The sequence below is a fragment of the Xyrauchen texanus genome, chromosome 11 (assembly GCF_025860055.1).
Source record: "Xyrauchen texanus isolate HMW12.3.18 chromosome 11, RBS_HiC_50CHRs, whole genome shotgun sequence".
Classification (NCBI taxonomy): Eukaryota; Metazoa; Chordata; class Actinopteri; order Cypriniformes; family Catostomidae; genus Xyrauchen; species Xyrauchen texanus.
Window position 1 is genome coordinate 3,499,470 of NC_068286.1, and position 20,621 is coordinate 3,520,090.

Below are 20,621 nucleotides of genomic sequence, written 5' to 3' on the forward strand. Positions count from 1 at the left end.
ATTAAACTGTTGACATGAGGAATTAAATATTGAAAATGTTTTTGTTAGTTCAGGAATTCTCCGCGTCTGGTGACTGATATCAGGAAGGTTTTAAGTAAATGTATGTCAGACTAAATAAATAAATAAATAATAATAATTAACAGTCAGTGTAACAGTGAATCTACATTAGACCTCCTCCATCATAGTCCTGTTTGTCAGTCTTGTGGGAATATTTGAAGTAAATAAATGTGTTGAATCAGAAATGAAAGATCAGTCTCTGTTGTGGATGTTCTGTGAGTGTAAAATAAGTTTGTCTGGGAGTATTTCAGGCATATTAAATGATGTCATCACAAATATACACTAATATTTCTTGTTTGTCATTATTGACAGCTCTTCTGCATTTGACTTTGAAATGTGAATTTTTAAAGTTCAATCTTATACAGAAGTGCAATGAATCTCACAATTCTCATAATGACTGACACACGGCACATCATCATCATTATTACTGTGCTATAAAACACACACAGGTTTAAAATACTTATTCTTTTAATTTCATATTTATATTATTTAATGTGTAGCAGTGTTGTAAATGCATGCACATCACTGTATTTCACATAGACATAAATATGAACAAATGTCAACAAACCTGTTCAAATATCTCTAATCCGACAAGAATAATGGGTGTGTTGGGTGTGTTTGGTGTGTTTGGGTGTGTTTGGGTGTGTTGGGTGTGTTTGGGTGCTTTTTGTGTTCTGCTTCTCTTCACCTGCCGTCTGTTGCACAGACAAGTTGAAAACGATCTGCTGTTAACAGGTAAGTGGGAATATTGTGTTATTATTACGTTTTATTACGACTCCCACTTTGAGGATGTTGCATTTTAATAATAACGCAGACATGAAGAAATGATTGAAAATGATTTGGTGTAATTATGTCAGTATAATAGTTCATTGATTCTGGCATGTTGGGTAACGTACAGTAAGTTTGATGTGGCAGATGACATGGATTATTTTCACCGCTATAAACTTCTATGAATCTCACTGCTGTTAGGACATCGTCCATGTTTCGTTTTATTCGAGGCCAGTGGAAATATTGGATTGATTGAAAGATGGATGAATCTGAGATACATTTGTGATTTTTGTTTCTTCTTCTTCAACAAGATTCATTTAGAAAACTACTCTTTTAATTTTAATACAATGTTTGTGCCATTCTGTAGGTTCAACTGAATTTTCAAAAGAAGCTGAAATGAGTAAGTACAACAGATTTCCTCATCCTCTATCAAGTCTATTTCTTGAAAGTCTTTTAACTTTATATTTTAGTGGCCCAGAACTCATTGTGGCATCCATATGCTGCATATGTCAAATCTTCATCATGACGCCTCTCTTCATCATTTCAAGTGAAATACAATGGAAGCAACTGAACTTTAAACTGCAAGAAACTTTAGCAAAGCTTTTTATATTGTTTAATGTAACAATTCATATAAAATGAATTTGAATGTCATGTCACAACAGCCAGAACAACCAAAAATGGACATTTAAAAAAATAATAGAAAAAAGATTGAGCAATAATTTTTCATTTTTTAATTTGAGATAACACTGTTTCTGAATTTCTGAGATTCTGAATTCTTCATTCACACAGCTTCTACAATATGTGCATTAAAAGTGACATGTCTTATTTGACTTTCAAATACAGTATGGTGGAAAATCTTTGTTAACATGCTTTAATACTTTACACGCAAACAGGAAAAACTCAATAAAATTATTTTTTAGTTAATAATTGTATATTTAAAATTCACAGGAATAGATTATTTGAATATTGTGCTGATGGGTAAAACTGGAGCAGGAAAGAGTGCTTCAGGAAACACAATTCTGGGCAGAGATGAGTTTGAAGTGAATTTGTCTCCTGGAGCTGTGACCAGGATCTGTAAAGCATCACGTACAGAAATAGATGGACAAAACATCCGTGTGATCGACACAATAGGACTCTCTGATAAATCAATAAAGACTTCAGATTCACAAAGTAAAATAGAGCAGATATTTGATTGTACAGATTGTGGTATTGATGTGTTTCTGCTGGTGATCAAATTGAGTAAACTAATCACAGAGGAGGACATGAACATTGTGAAATGGATCGAAGAGAACTTTGGAGAAAAGGCCTCAGAACACACATTAGTGCTCTTTACTCATGGAGAGGAATTACAGGAGCCAATTGAGGAATATCTGAGTCTACACGAATCACTGAAGTCAGTATTAAAACAGTGTTCAGGAAGATATCATGTTTTTAATAACAAATCTGAAGATCGCTCTCAAGTCACTGAACTTCTGAAAAAGATTGAGTTACTGAAGATGACGAATGGAAGCAGGAGATACACTGAACAGGACTATAAGAAGACTCAGGATAAAATCCAACATGAAGAATGTCTTTCAGGAGCAGCAGCTGGAGGAGGAGATGTGGGAACATTAGGAGCAGCAGCAATCGGAGCAGCAGGAGGTGCAGTTGTGGCAGCAGTTGGTGTAGGAATGTTTTTTATTTTCAGGAAAATGTAAAAATTCTAAAAATGCTAAAAATAATAAAATGACTGAACTCCCCAAAGTAATACATCATGTTACATCAGGGGAACTGGGGCTAGTTGTCACAAGGGCAATTTCACAAGTTGTCTCTGGAGTAGGTACTCTAGATTTTGAGTCAAAAACTCTTGCAGCAGTTTTGTATGTTGTTTCAAACACTTAGTTCTCAATATATTATATCAAATATTTGTATGTAACATTCACAGTCAAATTCCAATATGATCATATTTTGAGCTGTTAGGTGAACAAGTGAACACAATAAAATCACTGGTATAAATTCAGACAAGGTAGAAAAATGAAGGTAGATTCTAACCAAAAATTGTACAGATCTTTTGTCAGGATGAGGGTATTTTTCATGAATGTTAGTTTGGGGAAAGTTTTCACATGATGTTTTTAATTTCATACAATTTACTAATTACAATATTTGATACTTGATTAAAGTTAAAGTTTGTAATTTCACAGACACAAGCGCCACCGAACGGTTTTCAAATCAGCTGTCTGAATTAGCCCCTTCTGCCATTGATCAATCAATGAGATAGTCCCGCCCCCAACTAATCCCATTGGCTGAGTCATTGTTATTGTGTCTGTAAAACAAACAGAAGAATCTTTACAGGACTCAGTGTTTACAGTTTTCAATATCATTTACCTACAAATGGAAATTAAAGTTGTCTCTGCATAGTAGGACGGGATGTAGTTCAATATTTAAACAATGAAAATGTTCTTCAGCTTTAAGCAGTTTGGTACTATTTAAGGATCATTTCTGTGCCTCATAATTATTTTAGTCTATTTATGTGATGTACTCTTCATAAATATTCTATTATCAGATATATATTTGTGAAGTTGTGTAATAAGCATTATTTTACTTTCTGGCTGATCACATTATACTTTACATAATTCTTTCACCTGCTCTAAAGAGACTTTATTTATCATCAATATCATATATATTGCATTATTTATCATCCCAGTGGATGTGTCATTTGTGATTCTCAAATGATTTACAATTTTTTTGCAAACCCCAACACAAAGCATTAACACAAGAGATACAGTAGATTAAAAGGTGCAATATGTCAAATTTCTCATGTAATATTCGCCCCTTTTTTCCCCCCAAAGTGTGAGCAGCTTGTAACACAACTTACAAAATGAGCCCTTCGCTGAATTCCTAGGCTGCCTATTAAAGCCTGTAGACTGATTTTCATGCGAAGGGCGCGAGTCGCTTTTGCCGGGAAAATCCAAAGAATGTGACGTTTATGCTCCCGAGAGCTCAGTGCATCTCTTCCGCTATTCAACAGTGACAACTGTCTACAAAAGAGATGGAATCCAGCACAACACCGACTCCTACACAATCTCTGAGTAAGCCAAAAAAAAAAAAAAAAAAAATGGATTACTGAATCCCATCTGGCTAAGCGGGAACGTGATCATGGTCGAGTGAAAACTAGAGTGAACATCGGCAGGGCATTACATTCCTGGAGGGACATTCGTTCTGAATTGGCGTTCTTCTTATTGGACAGGTAAACTTACATAACTGCAAAGCATGTGAAATATAGTCCATAAGGATTGATCTGTGTCATATTAGCTAACTTGATCTTGCCTGCTAACGCTGACAAATTTCAAGCTACCATGCTTCATAATTTGATATAATAATTTCAACGATATTCTCTTTATATTTAAAGTCAGGAGTACAGGATAAATTTAAGCAAAAACGCTGGTTTCTTATTTGTAGTAGAACATATGACATACAAAACATACAATAGTGCAACAGTAACTGTCTGGTATAGTTAGTATGTAAGCTGTATGTGTGTATCAGTACGCTATGTTAGCTGATAAGTAGTTTTAGTCTAGTCTCAAAGTTTGTAGTTAAACAATCATAACTGTGTAATTTTAATTATGCTCCCTCATCAGTCAGCCTGATGTTGGTGAATCACGTTCAGCGTCTTTGTACGTTACATACTTGTTTTGGTCGATGCTCGCGTGCCATTGGAGTGTGCGCAGGAGCGCGAGCAACAGGTGCTGCTGCAGTTCAATTAACGGCCACAGGTGTCACTAATAACAAGGCTTTGTGAATCTTACATACTGCACCTTTAAGCATGACTGTTTTTCTCTTTTCTGTGTATTACCTCTGCTGAGTTTATTTTGATCATTATAATAGAGAAACACATCAGAAATTTATTTGTTTTATTTTATTTTAATGTCTGTTAGTTTATAGTTTGTAAATTATGCTTGACTCTGTATATTTTATTCAAATAAAAGTTTCACATGTGTCAGAAATGTCCAGTTGTTAGTAACAGTAATATATTCTACATAGTGTCATGTAAAGATGCTGAGGTTTTCATAATTTGTTGACATCATGCCACAAATGTGGTCCACAGACATTATGTTGAACATAACCCTAAATAAATGCTGTCAAGCTGCTCCATTGGAATCTGTAACAGCATAATTACAGACTCTCCTTTTGCCTGACTTCCAATACCGCCATTTATCATTTCTCCCCAAAACCACAGAAACCAAAACTTTAAGGCATGTAATTATTCTGTAATCGGGCTCTGTTCATTGATTGTTGGGGTGGTGCCCAGCAGTGCAAGTGCAACAGCATTGTAACAAACACACAAACACACTTGTTTGATTTCCATGTTTTATGGTGACTTTCCATGGTTTTTATAAATGTACAAACTATAGATTCTATCCCCCAACACAACCCCTAAACCTAACCCTCACAGAAAACTTTCTGCATTTTTACATTTTCAATAAAACATCATTTAGTATGATTTATAAGCTGTTTTCCTCATGGGGACCAACAAATTGTCCCCACAACGTCAAAAACTAGTTTTACTATCCTTATGGAGACATTTAGTCCCCACAAAGTGATAAATACATTTACATTTACGTTTATGCATTTGGCAGACGCTTTTATCCAAAGCGACTTACAGTGCACTTATTACAGGGACAATCCCCCCGGAGCAACCTGGAGTTAAGTGCCTTGCTCAAGGACACAATGATGGTGGCTGTGGGGCTCGAACCAGCATCCATTTGATTACCAGATTACCAGTTATGTGCTTAGACCACTACACCACCACCACTCCATACACACACAAACAAACACACACACACACACACACACACATTTTTCAATTACCACTTTTGTCTTGTTGTTGAAAGTCCTTCACAATATGTTCCTTTTGAGATACAATGTTCCACATTGATTTAGTTCTTGTATTTCTTAAGCTCAGAAATATTTGTGTTCTCATTCTAATGCATGATGCACAATTTTCTGAATTTTGTGACTGAATATTCTGCTGAACTATTGCTCTACAAATGTTGATAATTTTCTATCTTTATAAAGGCCAAGCACAATTATAAATTATTTTATCATCTCTACTTTTGTCACGAACCCCTTTCCTCTGCCCCATCTCCGCTTCCTCGAGCACGCACACATACACTCCATGGCGTGCTCGCTTCCACTCCCTCGCTCCGCCCCTTGAGCTCGTCGCTCTTTTTCCTCCCTCAGGCTTCCACGCCGGTTTTTCTATTACGAGCTCTCGCTCGTAAACTATCTACCCCCTCTGACACACATGCACTCCATGGCGTGCTCGCTTTCCATCATCAGCCTGAACATTATGACCACTTGCACTCACTCGCTTCCTATCTCCACACATTAGTTTCACCTGCACTCGTCTCATCACCTGTCATTCTTCACACCTGCACTCGCCCCTATATAACTCACTATCCTTTCGTTTGTTGGGGGTTGGTCATTGTATTTAGATTCCCGTGTTTTGCCCCTCGCTAGTCTCGCCTAGTTTTGTACTCCTCTTTGATTCCCTCTTAGCTTGCCAGCCCCCTATTCCTCTTGTTCCCCTGTCTTTTGCTCCCTCTAGTCCCCTCTTGTATACATCCTGTTTACCCCGGCTTTGACCCTCGCTCCCCTCGACTACTCTCCCGGATTTGCCCCCCTTTACTCTCTTTGATTCCCCGGCTTTGACCCTACGCATTCCTCGACCATTCTCCCTCTGGATTTTCCCTACTGTACCTTCGCCTGCTTTTTAACTAATAAAAAGCAGTATTTTGACTTACATTGTGACTGTCTCGTCTTATGTGTGTGTGTCCTGGTTACAACTTTCCTAGTCATTTATTATATAAATTAACACTCTCACATTAACAAATATATTAGGGGTCGGTATTAACTTTACTCTATTACATTAATACTTCTAAAGCTACTCAAGTTATTCAGCCAAAAGTAGTGAGCGGTTTTCTCGTTTCCTTGATATTATTGTTTGATTAATAGTCTTTATATGACATAGCCTAAGTAAACAGTGCTCAATTCGGTTAAATGCACACTTCAAGTCCAACATTTTGATGCAAATACAATTTTTATCAGACAAAACCGACTGCGTTTACATTAATGTCTCATCAAGAGGGGCATTTGCGGAATTATAAAGTGTATTTGATCATTTAGGCGCGAACCAGCATTAGCGCTCAAACATTAGTGCAATCAAACAGCACACAGTGACAGATGTCAGGAAATAAAAAGTCAATCTTTTATATTTTATCTAGATCAACCAAACAGTGGTGCTCTTGCTATCGCGATCGATGTAATAAACACCCCTGTTCTAGGTGTAGAATATAAGCCAAGTATAGACAATTACTCAGAAGTTAATCATCCATATTGTGGACATCTCTCTTTTTTCAGATAAACATCAAGATTGTTTTATCACCCAGCCCTAATGATAACATCACCTTAATCTCTCACATCAACCCAATAATCTCAGTGATAGATAGATCATTTACAGGCTAAATTATAGGCACACAGAATATAGTGAGTAGAAATATGAAATTTACCTTGATATGTTTCTTCATGGTAGGATTAATGCTGATATTTGTCTTGAGCAAGTTAAACTCACGACACAATCAAGCAATTGGCCTTTTTCACTGCGAAAAGCCATTTCAGGTGATGCCGTGATGTTCAGGTGAACTGTGCTTGAACAGATGTCGCCAAATCTGCAAGTGTGTGATTTGATTTGACGGGAGTCATGAGACTCTCTCTAACCAATCATGTTGATAGATAAAAATAAAATCAGGACAGGGAAGTAGCGAACACAGATGGTGGGAAAATAGTGCATAAAAAGTACAGTCACAGCACTTAAAATATACTCAAGTATACAATTTTTAAACTACTTCAAAAAAGTACAATTCTTGGGAAAAAGTAGTTAATTACAGTAACATATTTGTAATTCATTACTTTACACCCTTGGTCACATAAGGGACCGTCGAACACGAACCGTAGGGTCTGTGTCAAGGCAAAATCGAGACGTGAAAGTATGCGTCCTTCGGGTCTACTGCTGCAAACCAATCTTAATGCCAGACGCTCTGTAAAATGCGCCTTTGCATCAGCATCTTAAACGGGAGACTGTGCAAATCCCGGCTCAGATTTGCCGCAACCTGCCGCCTTTTTTGGGTACAATGAAGGAGGGGCAGTAAAACCCCTTCTCTATCTCGGCTGGAGGGGCAGGCCCTATTGCGTCCTTCTTTAGAAGTGTGACGATCTCCATATGTAAGGCATTGGCGTTCTCGCCCTTCACCGCTCTGAAGCGAACGCCATTGAACCTGGGTGGGCACCTGGCGAACTGAATCGCATAGCCGACTCGGACAGTCCTGATCAACCATCGGGACATGGTCCGCACGAGAGGGACCAAGGGAATGATTATGCTGGACGTACCGGCGGGCGGGGCCTCGCGACGGGGCGGAGCCTGAGGTGGCAGTGCTGAGTCCAGAGAACGCACTTACCTGATTCTTGTAACCACTCCCAGAACAGTCTGGAACAGGAGAGGAAGATACTCGTCCTCGTACCCCGTGGAGGCAACTACATCGGGATGGATTTGTGCCACAGCTGGGCACGCAGGGGCAGGGAACCTGCACCTGGGGCGCCAAACCTGCCAAAAAGAAACGGTGCCCAGCGGTCATGAAAATGACGGCCGTGCGCACCGAGTGTAGGGCCCAGAAAGTGTGTAAACTTTTCTTGAGAAGGTGGTTACCGCAGCCCAGCGGGCAATTGACGAAACCAAAATAAAAGGGAAATAGATTCTTCATCTGGCCCTCCTCCGGGGGAAGGAATGGTCTCTGTACCAGCTCCTGAAGCACAGCTACCGAATTTCCTGGGCGGCCCAGCTCAGGGGTGCTTTGAAGCCTTCCGCGGGTTCTCTGCTTCTTGCGGAAGGCTGCACGCCGTGGATGGACCGCTGGGGAGGGCTGGGGCGGAGCCAGTGTTGTCTCTACAGGAGGATGCCCTTGGCAACAAGAAGACAGTATGCAGGATCTAGAGCTGTGCTGGGGCAGGATGTGTTGGATAGCCTTTGTCTGCTTCCTAACTGTCGAATACTGCCAGGCAAAGTCTCCGATGGTGTTGACGAACAGGCCAACCTGGGAAATGGGGGCGTCAAGGAAATTAGCTTTGTCGGCCACACTTGACTCGACCAGCTTGAGCCAAAGTTGGCATTCCTGGACAACCAAGGTGGACATCGCCTGCCCGAGAGACTGTGCCATGACCTTAGTTGCCCGGAGAGCGAGCTCGGTCGCCTAGCACAGCTCCTGTATCAATCCCGGGTCAGGACTTCCCTAGTGCAGCTCTTTATGTTCCTTGTCCTGGTGCACTTGCAGGAGTGCCTTGGCATGCAGGGCAGAGGCGGCACGTAGAGCAGCACCATAGGCCTTAGCCGCCAGTGACGACGTAAGCCTACAGGCCCTGGACGGGCATCTCGGATAGTTATGCCAGGTGGCAGCGCTCTGCGGGCACAAGTGCACTGCGAACGCCTGATCCACCTGAGAAATCACTGCATACCCCCTTGCCACCCCACCGTTGAAGGTAGTGGAGGAGTTCACGAATCGGCTCCGGGCAGTAAAAGGTGCCCACCACGTGTTTCACGTGTTTCACTTGTCTTTGTCTAAAAACTACAATTCCCACAATTCCCGGCCTCCCTCACTGCCTGCACTCATCATTGTTTTAGTGACTGTCGATCGTTGAATGTGATGTTTCATGTTTTCCAAAGTTTTATGCCTGCTCTTGTTCCCATGTTTGTTCGTTTGTTCGTTCGAGGATGCAGCATATCTTCTTTGTGTGCGCAACGGAGGAACTCCTGGCTCTGATTTTATTAGCTCTTCGTTTGTTCTCAGCAGGTAAAAATGCCACCATATATATACATAAATGATGTGTAGCACCAAACATCCACAAACACATTACCTGCCCTACTAGTGGCAACATGACTCTTGATCATTGTTACACCCCATTTAAAGGAGGCTACAAAGCACAGTCTCTACCACCGTTTGGCAGATCAGACCATGTTGCCATCTTCCTCAAGCCTAAATAAAAACAAAGTCTGAAACAAGAAGCTCCGGTTCAGAGGGTGGTCATGCACTGGACGGACCAATCAGTGGCCACTCTGCAAGACGCTCTAGATTACGTAGATTGGCACATGTTCCGGCGCAGCTCTGATGACATCAACATGTTTACGGAAGCAGTTGTGGTACAGTTGACCGGGAAACTGGTAGATGATACAATCTGCAAAACTACCATCAGGATGTTTCCCAACCAGAATCCGTGGGTGGATAAATCCATCCGCGACACTCTGTCATTCTACACTGCGGCCTATAAAGCAGGGCTCGCCACTGGGAACATGGACAACTACAAAATCAGAGTGGTAAAGGAGGCAAATCGGCGCCACGGGAAGATATTGGAGTCACAGTTTCAACAGGGTGGCTCCAGAAGCATGTGGCAGTGACTGAGAATGATAACAGACTATAAAACACCATCCCCCAAAATCGTGAATGCTGATGCTTCTCTCGCAGATGAGCTGAACACTTTTTACGCTCGCTTCGAGGCTGCAGCTTACTGCGCTAACGGTTCTGACAGCGCCAATAGTGATATCGGCTGCTTGTATGCAGAGAGCATTAACGCTGGAAATGCATTCCAGAGTGCGACATGAGAAAGGCTTTGTGGAGAGTGAAAATCAGGAAGGCAGCAGGACTAGATGGAATCTCAGGTCGGGTCCTCAGAGCCTGTGTTGACCAGCTAGCACGGTGTTCACAGAGATATTCAACCTCTCTCTGGAACAATCTGTAATTCCAACCTGCTTTAAACAGTCCATCATTGTTCCTTTACCGAAGAAACCCCAACCTTCCTGCCTTAATGACTATCGTCCTGTAGCACTGACCTCAATTGTGATGAAGTGCTTTGAACGACTTCATCAACTCCTCACTACCTGACACCCTGGATCCCTTACAGTTCGCTTACCGTCCTAATCGTTCAACTGACGATGTCATCACACATTATGTTAAAATGCTGTTTTGTGATTACAGTTTAGCTTTTAATACTATAATTCCCTCAAAACGCATGACCAAGTTGGAGGACCTAGGATTTAGCCCACCTATGCGTCAGTGGATCTCCAACTTCCTGACTGACAAACCTCAAGCAGTAAGGGTGGGCAGACATGTCTCACTCCCCCTCACCCTCAGCACTGGAGCCCCCCAGGGTTGTGTTCTAAGTCCGCTGCAGTACTCATTGTACACTTATGACTGTGCAGCCACTTTCAACTCCACCACCATTGTAAAGTTTGCTGATGACACTGTTGTGGTGGGCCTGATCTCTGACAACGACGAGAGGGCCTATCTACAGGAGATCAAAGACCTGGAATACTGGTGCCAGGAGAACAACCTCCTTTTGAATGCCAGCAAGACAAAGGGGCTGATAGTGGACTTCAGCACCTACCACCCCATTATCATCAACGGGGCCACAGTGGAGAGAATGGACAGTTTCCGTTACCTTGGTATAAACATCTCACATGATCTGTCATGGACCTGTCACATTAAAACCTTAGTGAAGAAGGGCCGACAGCATCTTTACCACCTCAGGCACTTAAAGGACTTTAAACTGCCCTCTATGGTGCTAAAAGACTTTTACACCTGCACCATTGAGAGCATCCTGATAAGAAACATCACAGTCTGGTTTGGAAACTGCACAAAACAGGATAGACTGGCTCTACAAAGAGTGGTGCGATCAGCTAAGCGCATCACCCATATCAAACTCCCTGACCTGCAGTTCATCTACAGCAAAACGATGCTGGACCAAAGCCAGGAAAATCATGAAAGACCTCAACCATCATAATAATGGACTCTTCTCCTTGTCGCGGTCAGGGAAACGCTTCTGCTCCCTGATGGCCAAAACGGAGCTTCTTTCCCCAGGCCATCCATGTCCAGAACCAAGGACAACACCAGGACTAGGTTCACTATTAACACCACACACTTGAAGCAATATTCTGACCTGTTGCTGGTCTACATTACTACATACTGAACATTACTACACAATTGTACTTTACCCTGCACAATATATATTGCCAGTCAAAGTGTTGCTGCTACTCTACATCTGTCACTATTAGGGGTGTGACGATACACTTATCTCACGAGACGAGACGATACACAATACTGGGTTCACGAGAACGAGAACGAGACGATATTTTTATATTTTAACACGATACTGTTATTTTCTTTTACATCCAATACAAAGTACTTTTAGGCCAGTATTTTTACGAATTCTTTGGATAAAATTAGTAACTTAAATTATTACTTACATTTTTTTATATATTTATAGGCTTAAGCAGAAAATTATTAGGCTTCTTTGTTTACCTTTTAAAAATTAGTTAGTATAAGCCACATATAAAACCTAAATATTAACCATAGATATTATTATAAAACCAAGTTACAATATGGATGCTACAGTAATGCTGAAAACCAAATTTGTTCCAAATTGTTACTACCAAAAATAAATAAATAATTAAATACAAATTTAAAAAACATGGTCGCTAAAGTCGTGGTTACTAGTCATGGTTAATACAATATTACTACAGTAGATCCATATCTGTATAATAATATCACTAGTATAGAAATATAGAATCTATATTTTTATGTATATCAGTATGATGACGTATACTAGTACTGATATCAGTATGGATACTTTTGTATCGATCTGCCCATCCATAATTTGACTGAAAGTCACAAAATGCAAAACAATGCAGGTGCAAAACATTTTTTTTAACTAATCATCTTGTAATGAATGTTAATTCAGTTCTACTTTCGATGTATGAATTATCATATGCAGTAAAAGACGGTATGCAATATGCTAGCACTGTAAAATGTTCTGCCACAAACTCAACTCCTGTAAGCTGGGGGGTTCGCGTGATATGAGCGTGAAGCGATCATCTGTGTTCTATAACTGATTTCGGGTCCTTGAATAACGTATAACGTGCGAGTAAGGGCAGCCGGTGGTCTTTCTGGTAAGATGCTGCCACCTAGGGTGTTGGTGCCTTAGGTGGCGGTGGTATAGCATGAGTCTCTTCAGACCTGGTGGATTTTAGTTGAGCTGTGGTGGTTCTGTAGGTGTCTTTGCATAGTGCTTGTGTTAGCCGTGGCGTATGGCACTATTTTCTTACAGTACTTAAATATTGTTTGTGTCTTGTCACATTCTCTACCGTTTATTGTTTCCACCGGATACCCAAAATGCTGCCACACAAACGATTTAAATGTGGCGGGGGCATCTTCTATCCTACTTTCACCCTTAAATGCTGATATTGCGAGACAGCTTTTCACCTCGACGAGAAATATCTTCATGTTGTAATCTTCATGCACGAGATCTCGTCACACCACTAGTCACTATGCACTAATTCATATTCATATGCATACTTTGTACATATAGTATATTTCTCTTCCCCTATTTTATTGTGTATTTTATTGTTTTTAAATGGGTATTTTAAATAGTTTTTTAAATTGTGGTCTTCTATTTCTACTCCTTATCTATATACAGTAGATATACTGTAAACTGTGGGGAGAAAAGTTGTATCAAGAATTTCACTACATGTCGTACTGTGTATGGTTATGTATGTGACAAATAAACTTGAAATTGAAACTAAATCCAACGAGCACATTTAGCCCAGTAGCCAGCATTTGTTTGGATGTAATGGAAATGTAATTTGTTTTTGTCAAATATTTTGCTGTAGTCTCCCATTCACTTCAGAAGTTCACTCCACTATAGTTCTACTACCAGCGTGTGGAAACGTTTAGGGTGTGTGCACACTTCTAGTTCAGTTCTCTTGGTCTGGATCAAAAAAGAAAATGATATAAGAGAACCAAGAGAATCTAACTACAAGTGCGAATCACCGAATTTTGAGAAACCATACCTTTTCGAACGGTGCTTAAACTAATTGGACAAAGAGCATGCCAAATTTGACGTGAGTGTATATCTCTATTAAGCTTTAGCTTATTCATACCAAACTTATTATCAGGGATTAAAGTGAAAAAAAAATCCTGAGCCTGAACTTTTTTTTGGTGGGGGGGGGGGTACTGCACAGACAGACTTATCTTCAAATATTGACGATAATAACAAAAATACAGTAACAAGTGCGTAAAAAAACTGGTAAACTGAGACTGAGATGGACAGATTCACTTCTCTTCAATGATTATGCTTTGCACCATTTATTTAAAAGTAATATGTCAAATAAAGTGTTTTCTTCTGAACAATAACAAGTGCTCAAAGTGCTAAAGAACTGAACTGCTAAACTGAAGATTAGAAGTGAAAATCAAGGCCATTATCACTTATTTTTTATTTTTTTTCCGGGTTGTAAGCAAAGTCCTGCAAACTCGTTCTTTTTAAGACATTTGGACCAGAAGATGGAGTGTTCATGTAACTCGCATGTTGATTTGAAACCGACAGGCTAGTTAACGCTTTTTTGTCTTCTGCTAGTATTCTACACAGGGTGACCAGTGGCTGCGAAATTCTGAATGACAAATCATGTTCTGCACGTATTTTTAAATCGCAGACACGGTCAGTCATAGACAACGGTGTGTCAGCTGTAACAGTTGCTCCGGCAACGTCGTGGTAAATTTGAGTACACGGGCAGCGGCTCTATGACCGGAGTCACTTAGGTAAAGTTGGTTCTCTTACGAGAGGTTCTCTCGTATTGCGTAAGCTAGCTTACGCTACGGGAAAGATTCATCTTTTCTGAGATATTGAAGCCAAAAAATTATCCTTAATTTTTGTATCCATTGTCAGCGCAGTCGCGGCGGCTGCAGACCTTGAGCGGGCTAGCTAGCGAGCTCATAGGTTGCTCTGCGGCAACTGCTGCAGCCTATAGACGAGCTTGGGCGAACTCGCATCCAATGAGAGGCGTCCGCGCACTCACTGCAACAAAGCCCGCCAAAATGGGCGTGACTAAAGTGCATATAAGCGTAGTTCGTAGGCTGGAACCCTGATTTTCATCTCTTCAGCGAAGCTCTTCGCATCTCTGAACTGGAAGCCGCGTCGCCGTTCGAGGGGCATCAAGCAAGCATGGACAGCGCTCGAAGAAGCCGGCCGTCTTCGCCACCTTCAGCCGTCCTGCGAAGCTTCGCCATCGGCGGCGTATCCTTTTTAAAGCAAGCTAGTTCTTATGAACTTCACAAAAGATACGGCGTCTTTTTAAAGATGCCTCGCTCCACTTGCGCCTCATGCCGCGCCCCTCTCAGCACCGGAGACCGCCGCGTCATCTGCGCTCTCTGCCTGGGACTGGGGCATGCAGAGCTCGCCCTACGCTGAAGGCGGATCGCGATCTCTGCGAGGAGCTTCGATGTCGACCCTGCGGGCTCGACTTCGGCGCTCAGGACCGAAGCCGCCCGCGCCGCCTTCCATTCAGCAGCGCAGTAAAAGGAACCAGTGGTAGAAGCGATTGCCTGCGCCGGAGCCCCTCCCTCGAGCATCGCCTTCACCCTCCCGCCCACCGGGGCAGCGCAGTTGCCGCCCGGCGGCTGCTCTGCTGCCATCTCGGACGAAGCAGCGGAGGATAAGGGCTGTTCCATCATGGCTCGGACAGCGAGGTGGTCAGGCTCACGCGCCTCCTCCTCGGCCCAGGAATCCAGCAGGACCCGCGCCGGGTCGAGGGGAACTAACGCGCCTCCTCACACAGGCCGTCGACCGCCTCGGGCTCGAGTGGTCACCGCCCCTGAGCAGGCTCCCAACGGACTCCACGCCGCACCTTTGCCCGCCCTCCGCGAGATGGCGGTCTAAGCTGGTGCTCCGTCTAAGGCCTGCAGAACTACTTCCGCCTGTGTTGGCGGCGCCTATACGCCGCCCGGCCAAGCCGCATCTGCTCTGCATTCCATGGCGTCTTACAGACAGAGGCTGTTTCAGATCTGACTAGCCGACTTGGGAGAAGCTGAGCGCACTACTGGCGCGCTCTCTCTGTCCGGTCTCTTCGGTTCCGCGGTGAGTGGCATTGTTGACCGTTCTCGAAGCCCAAGCCATGAATCTCTTTCTGCCTCGTCGCTTAGCTCCTCTGCAGGCGCCCACGTGACCAGCCTCCTGCACGAGCCTCTTCATGGCGCCCAGCTCAACAAGCCAGACTTCTCAGCGTCGACAGGGCGGCCGCCCTCGTCAGGCTCAGACAGCCGCCGCAGACCGCGCGCCCCCTGCGGGCCTCGGCCTAAGATTGTACTGAAACCTGAGCAACCGAGAGTCCTCCTAGCGTTGTTGAGAAAGCGGCGGCTCAGTCCGCCCGCGGCGGACCACCGTCAAAGCTTCGCCCCCTGTCAGTCCCTTCTCTCAGGCTACTGCAGTGGTGGATTCAGCAGCCAACAAGCCGGTGATCACGAGCCCGTCGTGCCGTCCCTCCTCTGCCCGCTCTGTCACACGGCCAGCTGTATGTAAGTCCCGTGCGCCCCTGTCAGTCCCCTTCTCTCAGGCTACTGCGGTGGTGGATTCAGCAGCCAACAAGCGGTGATATTACCCGCTTGCCTGCACTCAAGCGCCCGTTTCCGCGGCGACCCAAAATAAAGCCTTATGTGTAGAAAATGTGCCCACAATTCAGTGTTCACCCCTACACACAAGCATTACCGTCCGATGTCCCTATCAGAGCACACTCACATAAAGCGGTTCACGACCGGCTCGAGTGTTAGGGTTAATAAGCGCACCCACGAATCCGTCGCGACGCCCATTCTCTGGCCGCTCTGTCACACGACCAGCCTTATGTGTAGAAAATGTGCCCACAATCTAGTGTTCACCTCTACACACAAGCATTACACGTTCCGTGTCCCCATCAGAGCACACTCAAAAGCGGTTACGAACCACTCGAGTGTTAAAGTCTATAAATCGCGCTCCGCGAATCGTCGCGGCGCCCATTCTCTGCCGGCTCTGTCACTGCGGCCAGCAAACACTTCTCTGTATGTAAGTCCGTGCCCGTGGCTATGCTTGCGCATCACTTAACAGGCGTGACTCTTTCCTCATTCACCTCAATCGGAAGTCACTCACAGAACAGCCTGTCCATGCTGTCTCGCGAGCAGTCCAGCATAAGCACAGTAAGCGGCTCACACATTCTGTTCAGCGGCTGTGTCGCGGCAATCAAGCGATTTGGCCATTCACCCTCTAACATTACGGCTTCAAAGCGTGGGAAGATATTCAGGGATATCCGAATGGGTGTTAAGCACAATAAAACAGGGCTATTTGCTACAGTTTGATCGCCGTCCTCCTTGCTTCAGAGCGCGGCTCGAAACTACTGTGAACACGGAAGCAGCGTGCATGCTTCGTTCAGAAATAACAAACCTTCTGTGCAAAAGGGCCATAGAGAGTGCCGCCTCCCTGGCTGAGTCGGGGTTTTACAGCCGTTATTTTCTTGTCCCCAAGAAAGGCGGCGACCTCAGACCCATATTAGATCTCAGGGTTTTTGAACAAAGCGCTTGCAAAAGACCGTTCAAAATGCTTACAACCAGCAAACTCCTCGCGCATATGCGCCAGAGGACTGGTTTATTTCTCTCGATCTGAAAAATGCATACTTTCAGATTCAGATAAATCCCGTCACAGGCCATTCTTGAGATTAGCCTCGGCGGCCAGGTTTATCAATACACCGTCCTTCCGTTCGGCCTGTCCTTAGCACCCGTACTTTCACGAAGTGCATGGGCCTGGCGCTTCGCACCCCTCGTGAGTCAGGGTTTCGCGAATTCTGAACTATTTGGACGATTGGCTGATTTTGGCACAATCACATACGGAGCTTCTGTCTCACAGGACAGTTCTCCTCAGTCATCTGAACAGTTTGGGCCTTGCAGTCAATTGGACCAAGAGCTCACTACAGCCCAGTCAGACCATTTCCTTCCTTGGAATAGAACTAGACTCAGTGGCAATGGCGGCTGGCTTATCTACACAGCTGGCGCCGTGTGCAGCGACTAGCGGCGTCATTTCAGATGAACAGCCTCACACCTCTGAAGAAATTTCAGAGAGTGCTAGGCTACATGGCCTCAACCGCAGCAGTACTTCAGCTGGGTTTACTGCACATCGCCCGCTTCAGCATTGGCTAAACACCCGGCGTCTCGCCGGGCTTGGGCCACAGGCGCCAGCCCATCAAGGTGACTCAGACCTGTATTTCAGCTCTGCAGCCCTGGACAGTGGCCGAATGGTATCAGCGGGGAGTGACAATGGGAGCTGTATCTCGCCGAAAAGTCATCTCGACAGGCAGCGTCCAACACTGGTTGGGTAGCGGTCTCGCGAGGGCTCTCCGGTTTTCGGCCTATGGTCAGTTCAGGAAAAGCTCCTTCACAAAAATTGTCTGGAAATGATAGCGGTCGATGCGGCGCTCGTCGCTTTCTCCCGGTCATTCAGGGTCACCGCGTCCTGGTCCGTTCGGACAACAGATCTGTGGTATCCTACCTAAACCGTCAGGGCTGTGTCAGATCCAGGAACCTCTTCCATCTGGCGAAACGCACACTGAGTTGGTCCCAGTGCCACCTGCGCTCGCTGAGGGCGACGCGCGTGCCAGGCCACCTGAGCGGCGGCCCGGACAGACTGTCCAGAGACAATATTCCCCCAGGGGAATGGTCCCTGCACGCTCAAACAGTCCAGGCGTTATGGCACCTATTCGGCAGAGCGGAGATAGACCTCTTTGCGTCCAAAGAGAACTCTCACTGCCCAATATTTTTCTCGAGCGAGGGCGCGCTGGCCCAGGACTGGCCCAGGCGCCCGCTTTACACCTTCCCTCCCGTCTCGCTATTGCCACAGGTAATGCAGAGGATCAGGAAGCAGCGTCACTCGGTGCTCCTCATAGCCCCACGTTGGGAGAATCAGACATGGTTCCGGAGCTTACGCAGCTGTCACTGACAGCGCCGTGGCCCATCCCAGTGAGAGCAGATTTCCTCTCTCAAGCTCGCGGCACAATCTGGCATCCCCACCCAGAGCTGGCGCTGCATGCGTGGGTGATCAGCGACTACCCGTCGCTCTGCCAGAAGGAGTAATAAACACCATCATACATGCTAGAGCCCCTTCCACGAGAAGACTCTATGCGTCAAAATGGTCTGTGTTCTCAAAATGGTGCACCGACCGAGACCTGGACCCGCGGACATGTGGGGTGTACGTCAGCTGCTCGTATTTCTACAAGAGCTGCTGGATAAGGGCAGATCCCCATCCACGCTCAAAGTGTATGTGGCGGCCGTTGCGGCGTTCGCTGAACCCCTGCACGGCCAGTCATGGGGTAAAAGCGAGCTGGTCATCCGCTTCCTCAGGGGAGCTAGAAGGATGAACCCCAGCGCCCCCATCGGTTCCTATCTGGGATCTTTCTATAGTTCTCGAAACTATGAAAGCCCCCCTTCGAACCACTTCAATCCGTGGATTTGAAATACCTTTCACTCAAAACCGTTTTTCTGACTGCCCTGTCATCAGTCAAGCGTGTGGGAGACCTTCACGCGCTGTCTGTCAGCCTGCGTGTCTTGAGTTTGGACCAAGTGACTCCAAGGTCATTTTAAAGCCTACACGGCTATGTTCCCAAGGTGATCGGTACTCCTTTCAGAGCACAGGTCATTTCCCTATCGGGCTGCCAGCTATCCGATAGCTGAACGCGACACCAATCTCCTTTGCCCGGTCAGAGCACTGAGATTGTATACTGCGTGCTCCGCCGCTTTCAGGCGCTCTGAGCAGCTTTTCGTTTCGTTCGAGTGCGCACCAAAGGTCTCGCCGCCTCGAAACAGACACTATCTAGATGGATAGTGGACGCTATTGCTGCTGCATACGGCGTCAAAAGACCTGCCATGCCTGTTGGGCATTAGGGCTCACTCCACTAGAGGCATGGCATCCTCGTGGGCATGGTCCAGCGGGATTTCCATTCACGACATATGTGTGGCAGCGGGATGGACTTCCCCTCCACCTTTGTCAGATTTTACAATATGGAAGTGCCCGCTTTGCAGGCAAAACTACTAGCGGTTTAATACGCTACAGCTCCCCTGGTGAGCTGCACTGATGGGACACATTCCACACAGACCGGCACCGCCGCTCTGTCGTTCCCTTCCCACTATGTGCTTATGTATTACACAATCAATGACCCGCATTCTTGCCGGCCAAATATTATTTCCCCACTCATAAGGGCTCCCCGGGTCCCCCTTAATTCCCTGGGGCTCATACAGTGGATGCTTGGCGCGCACGGCGTTGACAATGGGTTCCCGTAGCGTAAGCTAGCTTACGCATATCTGAGAGAACCTCTCGTAAGAGAACGTATCGGTTACCTAACGTAACCTCGGTTCTCTCTAGATGAGGGAACGAGTATTGCGTAGCCGGCCGTGCTTTCAGCGCCACGGCGACTTTCCGCTTCAGTCAATGAAAACCAGGGTTCCAGCCTACGAACTACGGCTTATATGCACTCTAGTCACGCCCATTTTGGCGGGCTTTGTTGCAGTGAGCGCGCGGACGCCTCTCATTGGATGCGAGTTCGCCCAAGCTCGTCTATAGGCTGCAGCAGTTGCCGCAGAGCAACCTATGATCTCGCTAGCTAGCCCGCTCAAGGTCTGCAGCTGCCGCACTGCGTTGACAATGGATACAAAAATTAAGGATAATTTTTTGGCTTCAATATCTCAGAAAAGATGAATCTTTCCCGTAGCGTAAGCTAGCTTACGCAATACTCGTTCCCTCATCTAGAGAGAACCGAGGTTACGTTAGGTAACCGATACGTTTTATATTCGCATATTTGCACATTCGCGGACTTCCGCGTTCAATAACTCGTGAATTAAACGTTGTTGCTACACACAACACCTATCACATATAAC

At 44.9% G+C, this 20,621-nt stretch overlaps 1 protein-coding gene across 1 annotated transcript; it reads left to right on the forward strand.

Annotated features, from left to right (window-relative positions):
• The first annotated feature begins 656 nt into the window (after nucleotides 1–656).
• LOC127652022 (GTPase IMAP family member 9-like) lies at nucleotides 657–4,654 on the forward strand. Its single transcript, XM_052138086.1, has 3 exons — nucleotides 657–792; nucleotides 1,193–1,225; nucleotides 1,774–4,654. The coding sequence occupies exons 1-3, from the start codon at nucleotides 657–659 to the stop codon at nucleotides 2,520–2,522; spliced, it is 918 nt and encodes a 305-aa protein (XP_051994046.1). The 3' UTR covers nucleotides 2,523–4,654.
• The last annotated feature ends 15,967 nt before the right edge of the window (nucleotides 4,655–20,621 follow it).